The following is a 23,225-nucleotide window of genomic DNA, read 5'->3' as shown; positions in this document are numbered from 1 at the left end:
CCTTTTATCTGTCTTGTAGGCAAATCTGTGCTTCGTGGACATTGACAACCACTTCATTGACCTGCCGGAGGATTTCCCACAGTTCCCAAACAAGCTGGAGTTCATCCAGGAGATCTCAGAGGTGCTGCTCCAGTTTGGGATTCCTCCCGAAGGGAACTTGCACTGTAGCGAGAGTGCCAGTGAGCTGAAGAACCTGGTATTGGATGAGCTGGCCAACGACAAGAAGAACGGGAACCTGACCAGTACCACCATCAACATGTATGAACTGCTGAAGGGAAACGAGACCCTGGCACGGCTTCAGGCTCTGGCAAAGCGGACGGGGGTAGCCGTGGAGAAGATGGAAATCGCGGTGCTCCCGGAGAAGGAGAAGGACTCCAGGTGCCAGTGCAGCGAGGAAGAGCTGCGGGATTACAAGCTAACTGTGCAACTCCGCGAAGTCTTCGCCAAGCGTTTCACCCAGATGTTCGCTGATTATGAGGCCTTCGTCATCCAGCCCACACAGGATATGGAGTCATGGCTGACCAATCGAGAGCAGATGCAGAATTTTGACAAGGTACCCCTCCTCCTACCCCCTTCCCTCCTGTGTTAAAGTGCTGGAGTATTTGGTCTTTGATGCTACCAAAGGTGCAGCCAGCCACTTATAGACACACAATAGGGACATGGGTCCTTCACCCTACTGTGTCCATCAACCACCCCTTAATCCTACGTTAACCCCAATTTTATTACTCTCTCAACTTTCCATAACACCATAAGATATAGGAGCAGAAGTACGCCATTCAGCCCGTCGAATCTGCTCTGCCATTCAATTATGGGCTGATCCAATTCTTCCAGTCATCCCCACTCTCCTGCCTTCTCCCCATCCCTTTGATGCCCTGGCTAATCAAGAACCTATCTATCTCTGCCCTAAATACACCCAGTGTCTTGGCCTCCACAGCCACTCATGGCAACAAATTCCACAGATTTACCACCCTCTGACCAAAGTAGTTTCTCCACATCTCTGTTCTAATTGGACATCCTTCAATCCTGAAGTCATGCTGTCTTGTCCTAGGCTCCCCTAATCAACTCTCTCAAGATTTATCACTCACTAGCACATGGGGCAATTTACAGTAGTCAAATAACGTCTTTTGGAATGTGGGAAGAAACCCATGCAATCACAGCAAGAATGAACAGAATGCACACAGGCTTCACCAGAGTCTGAATTAAACCCGGGTGTGAGGCTGCAGCTCTATTAGCTGGACCACGGTTCTGCTTCAGTATCACCAGATGCAGTTTTCATACTTGAAGTGGAGGAAGGCTGGAGGAGGACTGCAAGATCCTGTCAACATGCTTAGCTGAAGGGGATTGAAAGAACACAAACACATTTGTGGCAGGGAGCCAGATACCAATTGCAATAATGCTGCTGACTGTCACAACTCCTGAAAGTTCCTCTTCGCTATAGTAAGTTTTTTTTTGTGTGTGCCAGCAATCCTGTGTTGTTGACGCTCTGATGACATCTGCTGCAGAGGCGTGGCCTGGGTCAATGAGAATTTAGCTACAACCGGTCTAGTTTCCAACATTATTATCAGTAAAAGCTTCTTTGCTGAGGTCAATGCTCTTGGGTATTCCGGTGACTAGTCTCCTGATGGCCCAATCTTTACAAAATTCTCTCTTGCTTAGAACTACATAACACAGAATTCAGCCCACGATGACCAAGTGCAGATCTATACAAATCCTATTTACCAGAAGTTGGTTCATAAAATTCTATACTTTGGCGACTCAAGTGCTCGTTCAGATACTTGTGTTAAATGTTGTGAGTGTACCTGCTGTCATTACTTCCTCAAGCAGTTTGAGATTGCATCCACCCTTTAGGTTAAAATATTTTCCTGTGATTCCCTCTGACTCCCTTATTCCTTGTCTGAAATATATTCCCAATGATATTAGACGTCTTATTATAGGGAAAATTCTCATCATCTACCCTAACTGCACACTTCATTATTTTGTACACCTCAATTAATTTCCCCCTCAGTCTTTTCTGTAATGTGGGAAACATACCACACTTATCCAGTCTTTCTCCAGAACTGAAATGCACCATCCCAGGCACCATCCTATGAAGACTTAACTGTCCACTTCTGACCAGTACTCCATCCCTCCATCCCTCATTAGCTGCATGACACCCAGCAAAGTAATTGAGTTGATGACAAACCAAAAGTATCCTGAAGTGTAGGATGCCATCCTACTCCTGTTCACAAGAATGGGCAAACACTTAAATAACTTGACATTATCATCGGATCCCTCAAACAAGGACCAAGTATGAATATTCATCAGATCACAAGATCATCAAACCAGAATGCTAACTTGATGTTTCTCTTTCAAATGTGTACCATTTTGGTCCTCTTATTTAAGAAAGCATATGCCAGTATTGGAAGTGACTCAAAGGATACAGCACAGAAGATCGGGCAGATCAGAAGTTTATAAGATCCTAAGGACCTTGACAGGATGGATCTTAAGATGTTTCCAACCAAGAGAAAGTTTCAAACAAGATACATAGTTAGAAGAGAGAAATCATTTATGAAGTGTTACGGAATTTCTGAGAGAGTGGTAAATCTTAGAAATTTTCTACCCAGAGGTACTGTGGAGGTGAGCTCACAGGAGGTATTTAAAGTGGAGGTAAATAAATTTTTGAAAGGTGAGGGAATTGAGGGCTACAGGTGTCTGGAACAGAAGAGGACTAGAAGGCTGGGGTTGGTCAGTCATGATCCTATTGAATAGTGGCATAGGCTTGAGAGGCCTGGAGGTCTGCTCCTACTGCTTGCATTCTTGTGCCACTGTTTGACCGGCCGATGACCTCCGGCATTCCTTGTTTTATTTTCAGATTTCCAGCATCTGTAGTTTTTTTTTGCCTCCCTTGTTGATTTTACAAACTCCAGATGTAAAGACAGAATTCTGTTACATTAAAACACATTGTCACTCTTCCAATTACAAAATGGGCTAATATGTGCAGTGACTCTATTGTTCTGCTAATTTATGCTTTTTAAAAATTATGTATCTACTAAATACATTTTTTAAATAATTTGTCCTTTTCCCCACTCAGCTAGTCTTTCATGAGCTTACTGAGTTTTATAGTTTTGCAAACCAGCAGTCCCGCATATCAGAATAGCAGAAAGAAGGAGAAGGGGTTAATCTGGTTAGAGATTACCAATGTTGGCAAAAGAGATGATGAAGTGTTATGAGAGAATGCATTGGGGAAAATCTGTTTGCATTGGCATGAGGGTTACTTTACATCAACTGAGAGAAGATGTTTTTTTTTACTTACGTTGCTATCATCTGCAAAGCAATGTCGGAAAATGTGTTTGAAACAAAATTAATTAGAATTCTTGAAACAGAAAGGATCCTTTGGTAAGTCCTTTGACAGGACTGCTCAGAAATTGTAGGGGATTGGGAAGATTGTTCAGGCCCCTTGGTTCAAGTGCCCCTACTACGCTGTGTAATGTTGTTGTCTGTGCCAATATCAAGACCCACATTGACTGAAACGTCAGACTAACCTCCAGGGAAGACTGCCTGAAATTTGGGATGTTCAGCTTTGAAAGGAGGTGACTAAGTGACAACCTCACCGAGGCAGAGGGATACAAAATTCAGCAGATGTCTGGAGCTGAACGCAATTCATTCATGAATGTAGAGTAATGACACATGGGCCCGGACAAGCACACGCACCTATAGATAGGTCTCCTTGCCTAGCAAGTGATTATAATATTAAAGATGGGTTGAGAACATGACTGTCTCTGAGTCTTCGCTTTTAACCAAAGCTTCTTACTTGTCCTCTCACTTCTCTACTCCTCACTTGCCCATCACCTCCCTCTAGTTCCCCTCCTCCCTCCACTTCTTCCATGGCCCACTGTTCTCTTATTAGATTTCTTCTTCTTCAGCCCTTTGCCTCTTCCTCCTGACCCCTTCCAGCTTCTCACTTCATTTTCCCTCCCCCTCCCACCCACTCACTCACTTTCACCCTCACCTGGATTTGACTACTTTGCAGAAGAAGGGCTTTTCATTTCAGAGAAGAGTTTGAACCTCCCCATGAATTCATGTAAAATCTTACTGAGAAGCAGCCAATATCCTTTGGGACAAAGCACCCAACAGTATAATTTTTGAATCATTGGCCATGCCTGAAACTGCAATCTCAAAGCAGAACCCCAGATTTAACATTTCCTTGGAAAGCACATTTAGGTTGGTTCTCTTTATCAATTCCTGACCTACGCTTCTGATCTTTAACTTCCTCAAAAAACCTGAATCTACCATGAGGAGAGTAAGTTGTACATCTCCCTCCCCCACCCACCCACCTTCCCCCTCACCTGACCTCACCTATCACTTGCCAGCTTGTACTCCTTCCCTTCCTCGCCATCTTAATTTGGCTCCTTCTTTTCCAGTCCTGATGAAAGACCTCAGACCAAAATATCAATTAGTTATTCCCCTCCATAGATGCTGCCTGACTTGCTGAGTTCCTCCAGAATTTCACATGAAAGTTAGTTTGCATTGTACATAAGAATTAAAAAATAAGTAATGGATTTTTTCTTCATTTTAGGCCTCATTTCTCTCTGACCAGCCAGAGCCCTATCTCCCTTTCCTCTCCCACTTTATCGAGACACAGATGTTTGCTACTTTCATTGACAATAAAATTGTGTCATTGTGGGAGGAGAAGGACCCTCTTCTCAGAGTGTTTGATTCACGCATCGAGAAAATGAAGATTTACAATGTTCGCGTTCCCACAATACGCACCTCAAATTATCAGAAGTGCACCATCTTGAAAGAAGCTGGTGAGTGCAGATATCTTCCGGGGTCAAATGGGGGCAGGATAGCACAATGTACAATTTTTGCCTTATGCAGGATATCTCAAAGTAGTAACTTGGCTCACAATACTGAACTCTGCAGGTTAAGTGACGATGATCTGTCTTGTTAACCTTGGAGAATATCTGTATTTTGCCCTAGCTTTCATCAGCTGGGATTATTGAATATTGTTCACTATTTTCTTGTGCTGCAAAATGTATCCATGTGACTCAAAATTCTTACAGGGTTAGACAGGCCAAATGTGGAGAGGATGTTTCCATTAGCTGGGTGGGGGAGCGTGTTCTGGTAGCAGTCTCAGGATATGGGAATTGAACATTTCCAGCTGAGGTGAGAAGAAACTTTTTCACTCAGAGGGTATTATGCTTGCAGAATTCTTTATCAGAGAAAATGATGAAAGTCATGTAATAATATATCTAAGGAGATAGATTTCTGCACACTTAAGGCATCAAGGGATATGGGCAGAGAGCAGGAAGATGGTAGTGAGGTGAATACTCAGCCATGTACATATTCAATGAAAAAATAGGTTCAAAAGGCTGAATGACTTAGTCCCAGCTGCTGTGTTCTTTGTTTCTGTATGACAGTTAATGTCCTCCTGGGATTGCCTCAAGTCCCCAGGAACAGAAGGCTGATCAATACAGGTGTTAGCATTTTTACTGATGCACAGTGGGCTCTGCCTAATGTAATGTTAGACAATCTAGACCAGAGGAGAACATCTTCATTTGACCTGACCTGACATCAGTTCAACCATTTGGTGGTTAACAAGCTACACATGATCTCTGCCCAATATGTGGAAGACATCTGTAAAGGTTTTTGCTCCTGATTTACACAGGAATGTACAGGCACGTTTGAACTTGGAATGAGAAGAGATCCTCCATTGCTGTAATTTCCACTAATGGCTAATCCAAATCTAGAGCACGGGAAAGGGAATGGGCAATCCAGCATGGTAAAAGGGCTTTCTGAAGAATTGGGTGGGGTGGTGAGAGAACATGTTTCGAGAGGAAATGGGAACTGAGGCTTCTGCAAGAAATTTGAAGAACAGTAATGCATGCAGGATAAAAGGAAATATTTACTCTGGGTGTATTCCTGAAGGAAGTAGGGAGGAATAACTTCATAGCTAGAAAAACATTAACAGGCAACATTGCTGCTGAGAATTAACATCTAAGCCACAGGGCACGGGTTGAAAACCTATTGAACGTGTGTCCAAGATGGCACATGCAAACATTTTGTTGGCACAGGGCATGCAGTTTCACCCCTTGATTTTTAAATCCCACCCATAATAAAGAGATACATAACGATGATCTTTACTGCCAAATGAACTAGCAAATGAATTTTTACAGCTCGAGAATAGTGAGATGTTTTCACAGGAAATGTTTCACCTCGCTTTCTTGCTGGTTGAGAGAAACATGACGTTGGATAATACATTTTGAAATCCTTATCAACCTGGTGTGCACATTATTATTTGGATAGTAAATAGTTACAAGAAAAACACTATTTAGAAATTATGTTATTTTGCATTTGTCTTTTGAAAAGATTAATATTAATAACTTTAAGCAGATTTTCTAAAATGATTCATTTCAATTAATACTTTTATTAATAGTAATGTGATGAATGCATGCTTATAAGCAATGGGACTCATCCTTTTTTCTTAAGAAAGTCCATTGTTATTTTTACGATACTGGAACGTGTCTACCATGTCTGCACTGACCATGATGCCTCGTCAGCTATTCCCATCTGCCTGCCCACCACCTGTATTCCTCAATTCCCTGTCTGTTCATGTGTCTCTTTAAATAATGTTGAAACATTATCATATCACTCTCATTAACACTATCATATCTATGTCTATCACTTCCCCTGGCGGTGCCATTCTCCATGTTCAAAAAAAATATGCCTCTCAAATTTCCTTTCAATGCTCCCCCCCACAAATGCCCTGTGGTATTTGACTTCTCCACGCTGGGAAGAAGACTGTCCGCCCTACCTATCCTGCTCATATTATTTGTTTCTATCAGGTCACTTCTCAGCCGCTGATGCTCCAGAAAAAAACCAATATCTTCTTAGAGCTAATATACTCCAATCCAGGCAACATCCTGGTGACCCACTTCTGCACCCTGTCCAAAACCTCCGCATCCTTCCTACAATGTGCCATGAATAACTGCATGTGGTACTGCAAATGTGGTTTAAAATGCTCCTGTCCTTTAGCCTGTCTCTGTGACCCGGAATGCTTAATGTGAGTGGGGTAGAGTCCCTTGGACTGGTTCTCTTTGAGTGTCCAGCAATATATTAACATTCAACTCATTATTTTCCTTTCCTAATACTTGGCTTCAGTGTCATGAGCTGAGATAACGTGAAAATAGTTCACAGCTGGCAATTGCCGACAGTCTGTGTATGTGGGCGGGATCCTAGGAGTCTCCCCAAGGTAATGAGACTGCTGGGAAGACCCGTGGGGTTTGACTGATTTGCAGAAGTGTGTCCTTCAGGAGAAAGGTAAGCTGACAAATAGACAAAGTGATTAAATTATTGTAAAGGTCTGAAAAGTTCAAGAAACTTGCCAGTTTCCTGTAGTTTGGTGGAACAGTAATTTCCATTTCAAATTGAAATGCCAACTCTGTGTGGTGCTGTCTCAGTGAAGCGTGCAGCAGTTCAATTAACTGTGACATCTTGCAGCTCTGTATTAAACAAAGCACTTTAATGCAAACGCAGCTATAATTAAAGGGTAACCATTGTGTTGAATAACCAGAGTGCTCTTTCTTCTGTTTCCCTGTCATGCTGTTGTAATTCTGCTCTCTCTAACGACCCATTTTTGAAGAAGAACTCGTGCTCTTTCTGATAAGTTAATAATTTTGATTTAAGTGCTGTGTTTGCTAATGTGCCAGTTCCTTGCCTCATTTCCCATGCTGTTGTAAGCTCCATTTTAAACTACCCAAGTTCTCAGACACTACCTGTGCCCTTCAGCTGGGGACAGTTTTCAGTGGGGGGTCACCTCGAAGAGTTCCCCACTGCTAAGGAGGCAGCTTTAACAATCAAGTTACATGCTGTTTATCTGTGAGGTTGCTAGGTAATATTCAGAGGATCTGGGCGGTCTTTCCTCCTGTGGACTCTCGAGTCCATTTCCAGCCTTTGGCTGAGATCAGCCAATGAGGAAGGATTGAATCTGCCACCTCCGTTAAAGTGCTACTTTCTTTGTTTTGTCCAAAAGTTCAGATACTGCAATGTCAGCCATGTTGATATGTCTATCTCTGTGAGATTAAATCTCATCCCAGACACTGAAGGAATGTTATAATAATGTAAAAAACAAATCTACAATTGAGGATTTAAGCCAAGTTTCCACCTCTCATGTAAGGGAGCCATATGAATGAAGAGCATAGTGAGGAGTTGGGTAAGGTGGGTACGTAACAGGGCTGGAGATTCCTTCTCCTGCTGTCCACGCATTGATTCTACTGTTCCTACACTTCAAAAGGTACTAAAGTGAATTGGCATCCTTTTACATTTCATCCTCATGAAAACTTTTAAGGTCAGGAGTCCTCCTTCCCAGGCAATTCTGCTGAATGATTTCATTGGCTTGGAAGCAGCCCATTCATTCCTCAGCAGCCCCATTGACTGTAAAGGCAAAAAGCTAATCAGGAGCCGGGCAATCCCAGAGAGGCAACTGGCAATACAGATCAAATGAAAGGGGAACGAGTAGCGTTAACCTCTGACCCATCAACTGTGTCAGGAAATGAGGGAAAATAACTCCTTCAACTTGGGATGTAGCCTCTGAGGTGTGGCCCTTAATGTTTCTTATTTTCTCCCACAGGCAAAGTTTTGGTAAATCCTGAAATATTGAGCTAATACTTCATCTTGGGCTTTAGTGACTGTCAGCTCCAAACATTAGTGAATAGTTTATTACATTTGCTGGCAAGGCATTTCATTTGCTCCTCTTGTTATTGGAAAATTATATTGATATTTCTGCTGATGGATGGGCTCTGTTCTCTTTACCCTGCTGGGCATTAGTTGTTTTCCAACTATGATGACCCCTGGGATGTTTATGAAGGAAGTTTTTGATACCAATTGTTTTTTTTTATATATTCTCAGAGAGTTGGCTTGCTCGAAGGTACTGCTCCTTTGATATACAAGCACCAGAGCCTCACGTGCTTTGCCTAGAAGGCCAGGATGATGGTGGAGAATGTAATAAGCTTATACTGACTTTTTTCACAGCTAATTTCATGGGTGATGGCGTGAATCACATTCTTGTTTAACAACACTGATAACAAAAAGCACGTCCAGAATTATGTACTTCAAGCCTCTCTTCCGTTTCCATTTATTTGGTTAAAAATCTGTCAAAAGAAAATAATTTTCAAATTAGAAGGTCCTAGTTTCAAGCCCTCCCCATGTTTAAGCTTGACGATCCCAGCTAAGAACAGGAGGTAACTGGCTTTTGCCAAAAGGAAGTTGCTACTCACTCCATGATGGAATCTTGCTGAAAGCTGGACGTGGCTGGACCTCAGTTTGAGAGCAAGATCCATTCAGGTCCAATATTGGCTCAAAGTCAAGGCCCCTGTATGAAGAAAGTCATTTCAGGTGAATTGTAGGTACACCAATATACAATGAGAAAATGTGACAGAAGTGCCAAGCATTGAGAAAGTGGCTCATGGTTTTGTTAGCTAGATGTAAGATCTCCCAAGAGGTTTTCTGCATGACATTATTAACAGAATAAGCAGGATTCAGTTATTTCAAGCTTTCATAGAAAATATCCTTTCCTTGGTTTCCTAGAGAGTGATGGTCTTCCAAGGGACTCCTTCAATCGTTAATTGTTCCCTGCCACCTGCCCCAATCTCACTTCTCTACATTCTCTGTGTGTTGCTGGTGCATTGTTGGGTCTCCCTCTGTGTTCTGATGCATTCCAGAGCACAACCATGATCTACTCACTCATCCATGCATAGCATCACTCCCTCCAGTAATAAATAAAGGGCAAAATCAAACCTAAGTTTAGAGTAGAAATGTCCAAATTTTCATTCCTGAATTCCATTTGTCAAACCTAGCTACCAGTAGGGAGAAGTACTTTCTTTATTCATTCAATATTGCAATGACAACATGCAGAGATTTCACCCAGTGTTTATCTGATAACAAAGCATTTAAATTATGGTATCTTTGTAATCAATTTGTGAGTCACATATTAATAAACATTTCCATCCAGGCACTTTAGGGGACTATTTTCATGCTTTTCTTCTGAAGTTTAGAATAAAAGTATTTTCACTGCACGGCAACTGAGACTCTAAACAACTTAAGTGGAATATCAGGATTTATGGAGCATGGCCGATAGAAATTTTACTGGTTCCCTGTAAGTGCTGACTGAATCCAGTACCAGACTGTCCTGCTGGTTTTGAAGCAACACCTTCCTTTTTGCTTTTAAAGCTGAAGACAAGTTTCAATCATTTATTCATCTGAGTGGTGATTAGGTCCATTTATTCCTCTGAGTGGTGTTCCTCTGGGCAATAGGTTGGTGATCGGGTGCAAGAGCCTACACCCCTGGAGGTGAAGATTTTGTAACACAAAAGTATGCATGGCTGGGGGGAATGAGTGAGTGTGTGTGTGTGTGTGTCAGAAGAAGGGAAGAAGAGATGGCCTCCATTTCTCAGTGTGATTGTGAATTGGTTCCACAGAAGCCAACAAATCAGTGTTAAATATATCTCCTTTTCTTCTATTGCCCTGATCAATCAGAATCAGGTTTATTATCATTGGCAAATGTTGTGAAACTTGTTGTTTTGTGGCAGCAATACCTTAACAATTACTATAAGTTACAATAAGAAATATATAAAAATCAATATGTAGTGCAAGGAGATAGTGAGATAGTACTTATGGGTTCATGGATAATTCAGAAATTGTGGAGGGGAAAAAGCTGTTCCTAAAACATTAAGTGTGTATCTCTAGGATCCTGTACCTCCTCCCTGATGGTAGTAGTGAGAAGGTGGCATGTCCTGGGAAGAGGAGGTTCTTAACGATGAAGAGTAGAGAAAAGGTAGTGACCTTCCAAGTCCATGGGCACCAGTAAACCTTTTTAACATCTATTTTGATGACGGGGTGTAACAACAAGGTGACACATTAATTGCTGAATTAATGAGCAGTTAAGGTGATCTGAGAAGGAGGTGATTTGAACAGCCCTTCGGAATCCACCTTGTGTGTGGGCAGGTAGGAAAATAGACCCGGGCCAGTGAGCTCACGGGATTGATTATTATGGATTCAAATAGGATCAGTGCCCAGATCCAAGTATTCTGATAGGAAGTAATGTGAGTTCATTCCATTGTATGTCATAAGTCACATAGCAGAGATTTAATTTTTGTTTTGAGGGTGATTAATGTAATACAGGGTTAATGGCAAGATTCTTAGCAGTGTGGAGGAACAGAGGGACCATGGGGTCCATGTCCACAGATCCTCAAAGTTACTGTGGAAGTTGATAGAGTTTTTAAGGGGGCGTATGGTGTGTTGACCTTCATTAGTCAGGGCATTGAGTTCAAGAGTTGCGAGGTTAATATTGCAACTCTATATAGACCACACTTGGAGTATTGTATTCAGTTCTGGTCACCTCATTATAGGAAGAATGTGGAAGCTTTAGAGAGGGAGCAGAGGAGATTTACCAAATTGCTACCTGGATTAGAGAGCATGTTTTATGAGGATAGATTGAGTGAGCTAGGGCTTTTCCCTTTCGAGCGAAGGAGAAGGAGAGGTGACTTGATAGAGGTGTATAAGATGGTAACAAGCTTAGATTGGGTAGATAGCCAGAGACGTTTTCCAAGGGAGGAAATGGCTAATACGAGGAGACATTATTTTAAGGTGATTGGAGGAAAGTACAGGGGGTTGTGGATCAGAGATAAGATTTTTAAACGAAGAGGGTGAGTGTGTGGAATAACCTGCCAGGGGTAGTGATAGAGGCAAACGCATTAGGGACATATAGAAAACTCTTAAGTAGGCACACAGATGATGGAAAAATGGAGGGCTATGTCAGAGGAAATGGTTATATTGATCTTGGAGTAGATTAAAAGGTCAGCACAACATTGTGAGGCAGAAAGCCTGTACTGTCTACTGTTCTATGCTCTAAAGTGTCAAGGTCAAATTGCTCATCACTAGACCAAGAGCCCAGAAAAATTTTCCTATGTCCCAGCCTCGCCGTGATGGAGATAGTTTTACTCAGACCTTGGATTTGGTTGGGACCTTCCAGTATGTTAAACTCTTCTGCTTGGTTCTGAGCTGGGATCAAGAAATGAATGTAATCAGCCAAAAGATTTGCTACACCCTACTGAATATGACTCACTGCACTGTTTGTGATACTTACCCTGTTGGCACCTGACTTCTTTGTTATAACATCACTCAGATCCCCAATAACTGAGCGTTAGCTGGGGAGAAAAAAGCGCATGGCATTAAGATAACTTTGCATCAAGCAGCTGTGATTTGATTTGGGTAGCCTATCTAAAGAGCTTATCCAGTCCATACAGGTCTCCTTGCTTTCTTAATAGCATCAAGCATCAAAGAAAGGGCTGAAAATAATATAGATCCTCAACAAGTGGTGAGATCTGCAGGTTATTTTTATTACAAAGTGAAGCATTTTGGAAGGTCAAGTAAGGATAGGACATACACATTAAATCATATGGCCTTAGGGAGTGTTGAGGAACAGAAGGACCTTGAGACAGAAGTTCCAAGATTCTTGAAACTGACTGCATTGGTAGATAGGCTGGGGAAGAAGGCTTATGGGATCCTTGCTTTCATCAGGTGTGGTACAGAATTTACATCAACTGGGACTTCTTGTTATAACTTAATTAAACTTTGATTAAGCCACCCTAGAGTATTGTTACAGTTCTAGTTGCGACATAATAGGAAGGATATAATGGTACAGAGAGGGTGCAGAGGAGATTCACTAGGGCATCTCAGTGATGAGGAGAGATTGGATAGATGGGATATGTTGTCCCTAGAGCAGAGGAAGCTGAGGAGTGTCTATTTGAGGAAGATAAAATGATGAGGGGGGCAGATGGTAACAATCTTTTACTCCCCATGGTGAGGATGTTAAAAACAGGAAAGCACAGATACAACATGAGAGGAAGGAAGTATAAAGGGGATTTGAGGGAGAAGTTTTTTCATCCAAAGGGTGGTTGGAATCTGGAACGCACTGTCTGTGGAGCTGGTAGATACGGAGGCTCTCACAATATTTAAGAAGCATCTCAACAAGTGGTTGAATTGCCAGTGCATAACACATTTACAAACCAAATGTGGGGTTATGGAACTAATACAGAGAAATACAATGCTTAGTTTGAACAAGTGGGCTTAAAGGCTGGTTTCTATGCTGTACCTCTTAAAGACTTTAATCAAAAGAGGCAATAGGAAAGCTCATGTTCTTTCACACAGTGGTCACAAAGCAATAACAGTGAAGCATCAGACAATAATAGAGGGAAAACACTGTATAACTTAGAACTGTGGAAGCCTGACATTTTCTTTCCCTAGCTCTCCAAAAATCTAATGAGTCTTGGTCGGTTAAAACTTTGTCCTGTAAATTGGAAAGAGGTTCTGCTGAAAATAGTAAGTAGGTCAGGCAGCATTTGTGAAAAGCACTGTTTCTGATGAAACATTATTCCTATTACTCTCTTCACAGATGCTATCTGAAATGCTGAGTGTTTCCAGTGTTTTCTGTTCCAATTTCTGACATCTGTTTTTATTTGCTTTTGGAAACTTTATTATCACTCCAATTGTTATTTAATCTTCACCCTACACGTTAGATTTTGTTTCTCTTCTTCTGTACTTTCCTGAAAGACCTTTGACTAATTTTCTGTTCCTGGTGACTGTGCCACACAGCTCAGGCCATTGAGCAGCGCCTGGTGAAGATTGATCACACTGCCATCCACCCACACCTGCTAGATATGAAGATCGGACAGGGCAAGTACGAGCAAGGATTCTTCCCCAAACTCCAGGCGGATGTACTGGCAACAGGGCCAAGCAACAACAAGTGAGTACAGCAGTGCCTTTAGAAAAACACCTTTCCACCCTGAATTAGCACCCTTCTCTCCTCCTTCCCTTTGTATGATGGTTCCTTTGTCATGTTAGCAGGCAATTCAAGCTCATGGGCATCCTAACCAAGTGGAATTACTTCTTAGATGTCCATGCCTATTGCTTAACGCATCCGTAATAGAGAACAGCTACAGGTTGAAACAGTGCTAATGCTTTATACTAAAACCTCCCTTAACATCTGCTATGTTCATGCACACTGATCTTATTACCATTGCCCAAAGGTCACTGGAATTTTGTACATAGATAACTGTACATCATCAACTAGTAAGAGCTGCATGGAGTATTCTTTGCAAGGGTGGGGTGAGGCAGGGTGGAGGTTTCCTTACTGTAACTGTAGTTTGAGACAAAGGGAGGGGAGACGGAGAAGAATACAACACTCTTTGAAAATCAAGAAAAAAGTGCAAATACTGGAGATCGGAAATTTAACAAATGTGGAATAACCCAACAGGCCAGGCAGTATCTGTGAGAAGAGAAACACATCAGGTCAGAGAGAAAAAACAAGTTAGTCTTAGGGTGGGTAAAGGGACTTGTGTTGAACATCTATGAAAAGGTGACAGCTAAGGAGCATTTTAAAGTCAGACAAAACCTCTGTCTGTGTATTGTGTTGCATATGGCCAGGCTGTGAGACATGTTGGTTACAGCAGACAGCACCATAAATGATACATTACCTTCTCAGCCTATCAGAGGAATTCCCTTTTCTCCAGCCACACCCCCAACCCCACCTTCTCTGTCAACTTGTCTCTCTTTCCCAGCTCTGATGAAGGATCCCAGACCAGAAACACCAACTGTTTTCCTGTCCGCAATTACTTCTTGATTTATTGAGCCCTAATTTATTTACTGTGGTTATTTCTCTCCAGAGCAACACTTGTAAACCTCTTAAACTGAGCAGTGAACCTGAGGATGTGGCCGAGGAAGGCTTTTGGCAAACGCTATCTGTACTTCCATGTTTTTAGGTAGATCACCTCAGATAGGAGACATTGGTGTTGGGGAAACGGTCACACTCCACTGGAAGTGACTGGGGTTGGAGTGCTGCAAATTATAGAGGTGGATAACCCTGATCTGTTCAAACTTAAGTTTAAAGCATCTGAAGATGCTAATGTTAAGCCATGATATACATCTTCTGAACTGTTATCACTGCAATTTGCAGCCTGTAATTTCCCTTCAAGAAACAAACTTTTGAATTGTCTAAATGTACGAGTGATGTTACAGTCTCCTCACGAGCTGATAGGACTTGGCAAACTTGGCTCTCAGAAATGTAGGTACAGCACCTAGCTCGCTGCCATCGCTCCAGGAAGTGAGTCACTTGGGGTTGGGGGGGTGCTGCAGGCCAAATTGAAGCAGCGGAGATATGACTACCTCTCACAAGCATCCTTCTGGCCTATGTACAGCCGTACAGCCATTAGAAAGCAAGATAGAGAACCTGAAGGCAAAGGTTGCTGTACCAGAGGGAAATAATTGATTGCTATGTTCTCTGTTTCCCTGAGACATGGCTGTCCCTACCCTCCTCCCCCCTTCCCCATATTCCAGACACCGCGTTCCATCCCAAAGGGTTCTCAATCCAGCAGATGGACTGGATATTGGCATCAGTAGTGGGCAATTGTGGTGGTGTCTGCTTCATGATAAACTCATGTTGGTGCTCAGATGTAGCAGTCTTGTTTCACAATTGCTTTCACGACCTGGCATGTCTAACAATCATGCTTTGACCGTTCTACTCAACTTTGAGTGTTCTCTGGAAACTGACTGCAGTTTACATACTGCCAAAGGCAGATGACAAGCTAGCACTCGATCTGCTGAGTGCCATGACTAACAAACGAAGAATTTCCACCCTGGCAACTTCCACAATCTTGCCAGTGACTTCAGTCAGGCTAGCTTTAACACCAGCAGCACTTCAGGTTTGGGCAATAAAGGTTATTATGGATGTGGTGAATCAAAATCAGATTTATTATCACTGACATATGATGTGAAATTTGTTGTTTCATAGCAGCAGTACAGTGCAAAGTCCTAAAAAATCTATAAAGTATAAAAAATAAATAACGCCAAAAAAGAAATAACAAGGTTGTGTTCCTGGGCCGTTCAGAAATCTGAATGTGGAGGGGGAGAAGCTGTTCCTAAACTGGTGACTGTGGTTCATCAGACTCCTGTACCTCCTTTCTGATGGTAGTAATGAGGAATGGGCACACTCCAGATAATGAGGGTCCTTAATGATGGATGTCACCTTCTTGAGGTATCGCCTCTTGAAGATGTCCTTGATGGTGGGGAGGTTTGTGTCCATCTAGGTCGATGCTAATGGACCAAAGTACAACTTTGGCTCCATTTCATCTGACAGTGTTGTACCTGATGCAGTGTTACACAGGCCTGAATATGTGTGCTCATGTTTGTGGGCTGCGGTTTTTGCTCACAGCCAAATGTCACAACTTTTAAAATTTATTTTTTTTTTTATGATCTGAGCATGATTAGCAAAGCTAGCATTAGTTGCTCTTCAGTGGCTTCTTCTGAGCTTCCTTCAAGCACTGCAGTCGTTCTTGTATTGGTGCTCCCACAGTGCTGTGGGGACGGAGTTTCAGAATTTGGATCCAGTGACTTTGAAGGAACGGAGGTGTATTTCAGGATGGCATGGTGCACAATTTGGAGAGGAGCCTGCAATTTGGTATTGTTGTTCTCAGTTGGCCTTAAAGATTGTGGATTTGAGTATTACCATCAGAGTTGCTTTCATTGAGTAACTGTAGGTAGTATACTCTGCAGTAACTGCACTCCATTGCCAGAGGGCATGTATGTTTAGGGCAGTGGATAGGTGTATTTTTAGGGCAGAGGATAGGTATATTTTCAGGTTAGTGGATAGGTGTATGTTTAGGATAGTGGATAGGTGTATGTTTAGGGTAGTGGATAGGTGTATTTTTAGGACAGAGGATAGGTGTATCTTTAGGGTAGTGGATAGGTGTATTTTTAGGGCAGAGGATAGGTGTATCTTTAGGGCAGAGGATAGGTGTATCTTTAGGGTAGTGGATAGGTGTATTTTTAGGGCAGAGGATAGGTGTATCTTTAGGGTAGAGGATAGGTGTATTTTTAGGGCAGAGGATAGGTATATTTTCAGGTTAGTGGATAGGTGTATGTTTAGGGTAGTGGATAGGTGTATGTTTAGGGTAGTGGATAGGTGTATGTTTAGGATAGTGGATAGGTGTATGTTTAGGATAGTGGATCGGGTGCCAGAAACGTGACCTGCTTTTTCGTGGATTGTGACGAGCTTCAGTCAAAGTTGGAAGTCAAAATCTATCACATGCACAAGTGCAATGAAAGAAAAGCAAACTTGCAACAGCATCACAGGCACATGGCATCAGATACACAACAATCACAAGGAAAAGACAAGAGAGATAAGATTAGTTTTATTTGTCACACGTTGATCGAAACATAGAGTGAGATGTGTTGCTTGCATCGGAGATGTGCTGGAGCAAGACTGTAAGTGTTGCCACTCTTCTGGCGCCAACGTTGCATGCCATAACTTACTAACCCTAACACACACGTCTTTGCCATGTGTGAGGAAACTGGAGCACCCAAAGAAAACCCACTTGGTCAGAGGGAGAAGTACAAGCTTACAGGCAGTGTTGGGAATTGAACCCTGATCTTGTAGCTGGTGTGCTGTAAAGTGTTTCACTAAGCGGCAAGGTAAAAACATACATTAAGCATAAATTATACATAATTTTTACAAGAATAAGTCAAATGAAAAGAAAAGAAAACAAAGCTTGTTGTCAAGCTAAATGGTAGTATGTGATTAGAGTTGTGCGGGTTAGTTCAAGAACCAATGGTTCAAGGGAAGTAAGTGTTCTTGAACCTGGTAGTGTGGTACTTCAAGCTTCTGTACCTTGTGCCCAATGTCAGCTGCGGGTAGCTGGCATGGCCCGGATGGTGGGAATCTTTGGTGGCAGATGTTGACCCCTTGAGGTAGTGCCTTGTGTCGATTTTACCAATGGTGGGGAGAGATACGTCTTGAGCTGAAAGTCATTGGAGCCGCACTCCTCCAGGCAAGTGTGAAATATCCCATCAAGCTCCCTGATTTGTTCCTTCTAGGTGGAGGAATGGCCACCTGTTGAGCTACAACTGATGCCTTATGTAAATCACGATGTAAGTTGATGCTCTTCTTGCACAAAGCAGGTTGCTGTTGTTTCCCAAGCATTAACACCATCTCTTCCACTTGTCTTAATCCCACAGTCGATGGGCAAATCGAGGCGCCACAGCACAGCGGAGGAAGGATCGCCTTCGACAGCATTCAGAGCATCTGACTCTGGACAATGACTCAAGAGAGGTATTCCCAAATCCTCTAATCATTCACAACTTGCACCTACACCTACAAACATTCCCAGTTTGTGAGATCTTCCCAACTCTTCCTTTCATAACTGTTATTCAGTCTTCCTCACTCTGTGATAGTTGTCATCCAAAGCAAATTAAGAACTTCAAGAATAGGAACAGGAGTGGGGCATTTTGCTCCATTAAATTATAAGATCAAGGCTGTCTTTTACCACAGTGTCATTTTCTTGCATTAAACCAGATCACTTGGCTGCCTTGATATCTATAAAATCTGTCCATCTTGGTCAACAACTGAGCCTGCACTGCCCTCTTGGGTAGGTAATTGCAAAGCTTCACTTCCTTCAGGGTGGAAAAATATTTCTTCTCGTTCCTTTCCTGAACAGTTGATCCCTTATTCTGACACTAGGGCCCTCTGTTTCCAGAGGAATTTTGAAATAAAAACAGACAATGCTGAAAATTTCATGTTGGTCAGGTGGCATATGTGGGGAAAGAAATAGCCAACCATGAGTCTAATTTTTTTTAGAGAATTTAGTACTGATCAAGCACAAAGTAGGTAAGGACCTCAAAGCATTTATTTTGTGAATTTTTAGGGAACTGTTCCACAAACATTTCTGACAAAAGAAGGTTACAATTCAAGTTTATACAGTAAATCTAATCACACTAGGTCAGCCAGTCTCCAGACATTGTTTCTGCAGTTTTCACAACATTAGCACCTATACAATTGGTTCCTCATTGATCAGAGTGCCAAACTAGCCAGTAATCATATTTCCTCTCAGACACTAGCACATACACAATCAGTTCCTCATTGACATGATCTATTGTTAGTTACTACAAGGAAGATAGGCCCATTCTGTTTTTATCATTGCTCTCCCCATGATTCTACCAACCCCCAGTCCTTAAGCTTAACCCCTTCCCTCCACATTAATAAATGTTTTCCCATCTCTGTCATCATAGACATCTAAGAAATGAGTTTTCACAGAAATTGAAACAAGTAACATCTTTGTTTTTCAAGCCCTTGTGATTTTTCCCCTCTAAGTGTGCTCACTGTAACGTCTTGAATTCCTGAAGACTCCCTGGAGAGCTGACAACCCAGTATTTCTCCAGAATGTTAAGTGTCACAGATTGAGAAAGAGCTTCACACATAGTGTCTGTCCTTGGTGCCAATAGAGCTGATGACCTTGAAGTCCAGAATTGCTGAGTGTTAATATGGGCCTTTAACTCTGAACTTGCAATGAAATAAAAATATTGCGAACCAACTAATTAAACGAAACAACTACAAGAACCTAGTTGGTTTCTTCTTTTCCATGAAAGTAGCGAAAGGGTAAAATTGGGAGATAATTATTAACAGAGGCACTAAGGAACAGGAGAGGTTACTGAACTCTTAAACTTGTTTCACCGTTTGATGAGATCACAGCTGACTTATCAGCTAGCACCATGCTATGCCTTGCTGGATGTTTCCTCATACACCAAGTTAATAGCTCAGATTTAAAATTAAGAGCAGAACCAGTATCATTTTCCATCATTACCAGTCCTTTACTTATCAAACTGCTTCCTTACATTGCTCCTGCAAGATCTGGTTCTGATTGTTTTTAGTCTGTGCCCTACAGTTTCCCTGTGTTTTACAGAAGTCAGAAAATGAATAGCTCAAAATGCACGGAAACATTCTAACTTCCAAACAATATAAACTTAGTTTGTGTAGCTTTCGTTATAGTTGGAGCATAGATCTGCCCCATTCATCTCTGCTGCACTTTCTCTTAGAAGCTGCTCTCAGAATTCCACAAGAAGTTCCTGAATTCATCCTTAGGTTGCCCAAGCTCTAAAATTACGATTATTTCTGTTTGTTTGAACTTCTCAGCAAAGAAATAGTTTATAAGCTAATATAAAATGCTGCAGGTCCTGGAACATAAAAGCAAAGTGCTCAGGACATGAGGTATCATTTATGGAGAGAGAAACAAAGTTTATGTGCCAGGTTAGTAATTTTTCAGTAGAACTGAGAGTTTGTTGACCTATAATGTTCACTCTGATTTTCTCTCTGACCAGTTGAGTATTTGTCACACTTTGTTTAACTGGCCATGTTTATCCCATGTTGGCATGTGGCCAAGTGCTTAAGGCATTCGTCTAGTGATTTGAAGGTCACTAGTTCAAGCCTTGGCTGAGGCAGTGTGTGTGCCCTTGAGCAAGGCACTTAACCACAGATTGCTCTGCGACGACACCAGTGCCAAGCTATATGGGTCCTAATGCCCTTCCCTTGGACAACATTGGTGTTGTGGAGAGGGGAGACTTGCAGCATGGGCAACTGCCGGTCTTCCATACAACCTTGCCCAGGCCTGCACCCTGGAAACCTTCCAAGGTGCAAATCCATGGTCTCATGGGACTAACAGATGCCTATCCCATAAAATCTTTTAATTGTAACCACCTCACTTGGACTATGTTTAAACCTATTTATCCTCAGAAGATCAAGTTGCTGGAAAACAAGAGGAGTTCAGGGCCATTGATGTAGAGACATGTATTCAAATCCCACCATGGGAGTTGGGACTGAAAAAGAAGTACTTAAGTAAAACTTTAGAATAAAAATACAGTTACATTCACTGAGAGGTCGCCACAGAGCTGTGGGATTGTTATAAAAACCTATTTGGTTCACTAACTTCCTTCATGGAAGGAAAGCTTTCATTTTTACGTACTCAAGCCTCTGGGAAACTCTAGCCCCACCAATGTAGTTCACAATATTGACTCATTAGTTCAGGGGAATTAGGAATGGACAGTAAATACTGGCATTTCCTGACTGTCAACACATAACGAAATATTTTTTAAAAATCTTCTCTAAACCCCTACTAGTATCATTAAAATGAATCTTCCTGAAGAGTGGTGTCCAGAAGGGACTGCTTAGGTTAATCCAGAGACCCAGTGAACATCAGATCAGCCCTGACAGTTCGTCCATTGTCGAGACTGATATTAGATGCACATACTCATAGCAGGTCATTAGTTGCTACAGCCCAGACATGTCCTCATGACAGGAAGACTTACCTCTGCAGCTGTCTTCATTCCTTGGTGCAATCATGACTGATTTACTTTAAGGTTCAAAATTCAAAGTAATTTTATTATCGATGTATGTATGTCTCCATATACTACCTTGAGATTCCATAAGACATAGGAGCAGAATTAGGCCATCTGGTCCATCGAGTCTGCTCCACCATTTAATCATGGCTGATCCTTTTTTTCTCCCTTTCAACCCCATTTCCCAGCCTTCTCCCCATAACCTTTGATGCCATGTCCAATTAAGAACATAAGACCATAGTTCACTTGATTCCCTTGATGCTTGAACCCATGCACATTGTTTGGAGGGATAACTTTAGCAGTGACTAAATAGGTCTGCTCCATAATTGCTGAAGGATCTGGGCCTGAATGCCAACTGTACTCTTTTTCCATAGATGCTGCCCAGCCTGCTGAGTTCCTCCAGCATTTTGTGTGTGTTGTTCCGTAATTAGCAGATTGTGAAATGACTTTAAATAGTCTCATTCAATTCTCAGTGGTCATGATACCTCTCCGTGATGCTAATTGGGCCCAAATTGCTATTAAACTAACACACTCGGAGGCTGATGTTAATGAAGCATGCCTCGACAGGTTATTAGGTGCTTTGTGCTAGTGAGATTCTGTCTGTGCAGTGCACCAGGGTGGAGACTAGGTTCTTGGACCCTTTGTCCTATGGAACTGCATCCATAACTACTCTATTTCCACTTTGCCCCAAGTTTGTACATCATTGAATTTGTAGACAGTGATACTGTGCATGTTGTATCTTCCCAGGTTACAAACACCCTACTTAATGGACCACCTATACATATAAACAAGTGTTTGTGGGAGATCAGTGGGATAGATGGGGATGAATTTTCCAGTTGCTGCAGGGTGACAGGTGTGTCCCACCATGTGGCAACTAGGCCTTTCCCCATGCCACCTCTCCCCACTCCCTCTCCCTCTCCCAAGCTACAACAACTGAGGGCTGGGTGGAGCTGAGCGGAGCTGGGAGTACTAAGCACACTCACTGGGTCACTGAGTCACTGAAGTCAGCTGGCGGCTGCTCTTTTCGTGCCTGCTCGCTTTCTCATCACCAGAGTCTCTGTAATTCTCTTCCATATTTTTCAACATATGAACAATTCAAGTCAAGTCAAGTGACTTTTATTGTCATTTCGACCATAACTGTTGGTACAGTACACAGTTAAAAACAAGACAACGTTTTTCAGAACTATGGTACTACATGAAACAATACAAAAATTACTTAAATATTTTTGTAAAAAAATGTCTAACTTGAAGGTATTGCAGAAAGTGTGAGTATGAAAGAGAATATTTATCAATTAATTGTTCAAAAGGCATCAATCTATCTTCTTTAAATAAATCCAAAAAAGAATTAATATCTTTATTTTTCCAAAGTAAAAAAATTGGATCACTCAAAGAAGGCTTAAAAAAGTAATTTTGGTAAATTAAACTACAAAGTTTAAATTTTTTAAGATTAAAAAAAATTGCGGAACTGGAGCCAAATTTGTAAAGAATACTTAATCACAGGATATAGGTTTAAATTAATAAATATTTAAGTAATTTTCCTTACGTATTGGAGGCTGACCTGTTAGATACTACTATGAATATGAATCCTTTGATTAAGGGTTCTATTGGAAGAATTTATAATTTATTATTACAATGGGATAAGTGTCCTTTATATAAGATTAAGCAGGATTGGGAAAAGAAACTTAATTTGACTTTTATGATGGAGGATTGGATGCAGATCTTGAAGTTGGTTAACTCTTCTTCAATTTGTGCTAGCCATTCATTGATTCAATTTAAAATTGTACATCGTTATCATTTGACAAAGAAGAGACTTTCTAAAATCTTTTCTAATGTTGATAGTCATTGTGATAGATGTAAAACTGAGAGCTACACTGACACACATGTTTTAGTCTTGTTCTATATTGGAACAGTTCTGGAAGTCGGTTTTTTCAACAATTTCTAAAGCACTTAAAATTAATTTACAACCTAATAAATTAACTGTGCTTTTTGGAATAATTCCTCAAAATATTCATGGTATTTCTGTGTCTGAC

General features: G+C 41.6%; 1 protein-coding gene and 1 long non-coding RNA gene across 12 annotated transcripts in view; one reads left to right on the top strand and one right to left on the bottom strand.

Annotated features, from left to right (window-relative positions):
* The window catches only part of LOC140202734 (DENN domain-containing protein 5B-like), a 301,107-nt gene that overhangs the window by 222,476 nt on the left and 55,406 nt on the right, over positions 1-23,225 (top strand). For 6 of the 11 annotated variants that reach the window (XM_072267984.1, XM_072267990.1, XM_072267985.1 and 3 more), the window contains 5 exons: positions 20-553; positions 4,556-4,787; positions 8,887-8,979; positions 13,630-13,780; positions 18,046-18,139. In XM_072267984.1, coding sequence (XP_072124085.1) covers positions 20-553; positions 4,556-4,787; positions 8,887-8,979; positions 13,630-13,780; positions 18,046-18,139 — 1,104 coding nt within the window. The remainder of the gene's footprint in view (positions 1-19; positions 554-4,555; positions 4,788-8,886; positions 8,980-13,629; positions 13,781-18,045; positions 18,140-23,225) is intronic. The other 5 variants (XM_072267991.1, XM_072267988.1, XM_072267994.1 and 2 more) reach the window with 1 other exon arrangement.
* Positions 8,465-23,225, bottom strand: part of LOC140202735 (uncharacterized) — a 60,611-nt gene continuing 45,850 nt past the window's right edge. The window contains exons 2-3 of the long non-coding RNA XR_011887178.1: positions 9,255-9,349; positions 8,465-9,128 (exon numbers count right to left, since the gene is read on the bottom strand). This is a non-coding gene — a long non-coding RNA (uncharacterized lncRNA). The remainder of the gene's footprint in view (positions 9,129-9,254; positions 9,350-23,225) is intronic.

The sequence above is a fragment of the Mobula birostris genome, chromosome 9 (genome assembly GCF_030028105.1).
Source record: "Mobula birostris isolate sMobBir1 chromosome 9, sMobBir1.hap1, whole genome shotgun sequence".
Taxonomy (NCBI): Eukaryota; Metazoa; Chordata; class Chondrichthyes; order Myliobatiformes; family Myliobatidae; genus Mobula; species Mobula birostris.
This window is presented reverse-complemented; position numbering and strand designations above follow the sequence as displayed.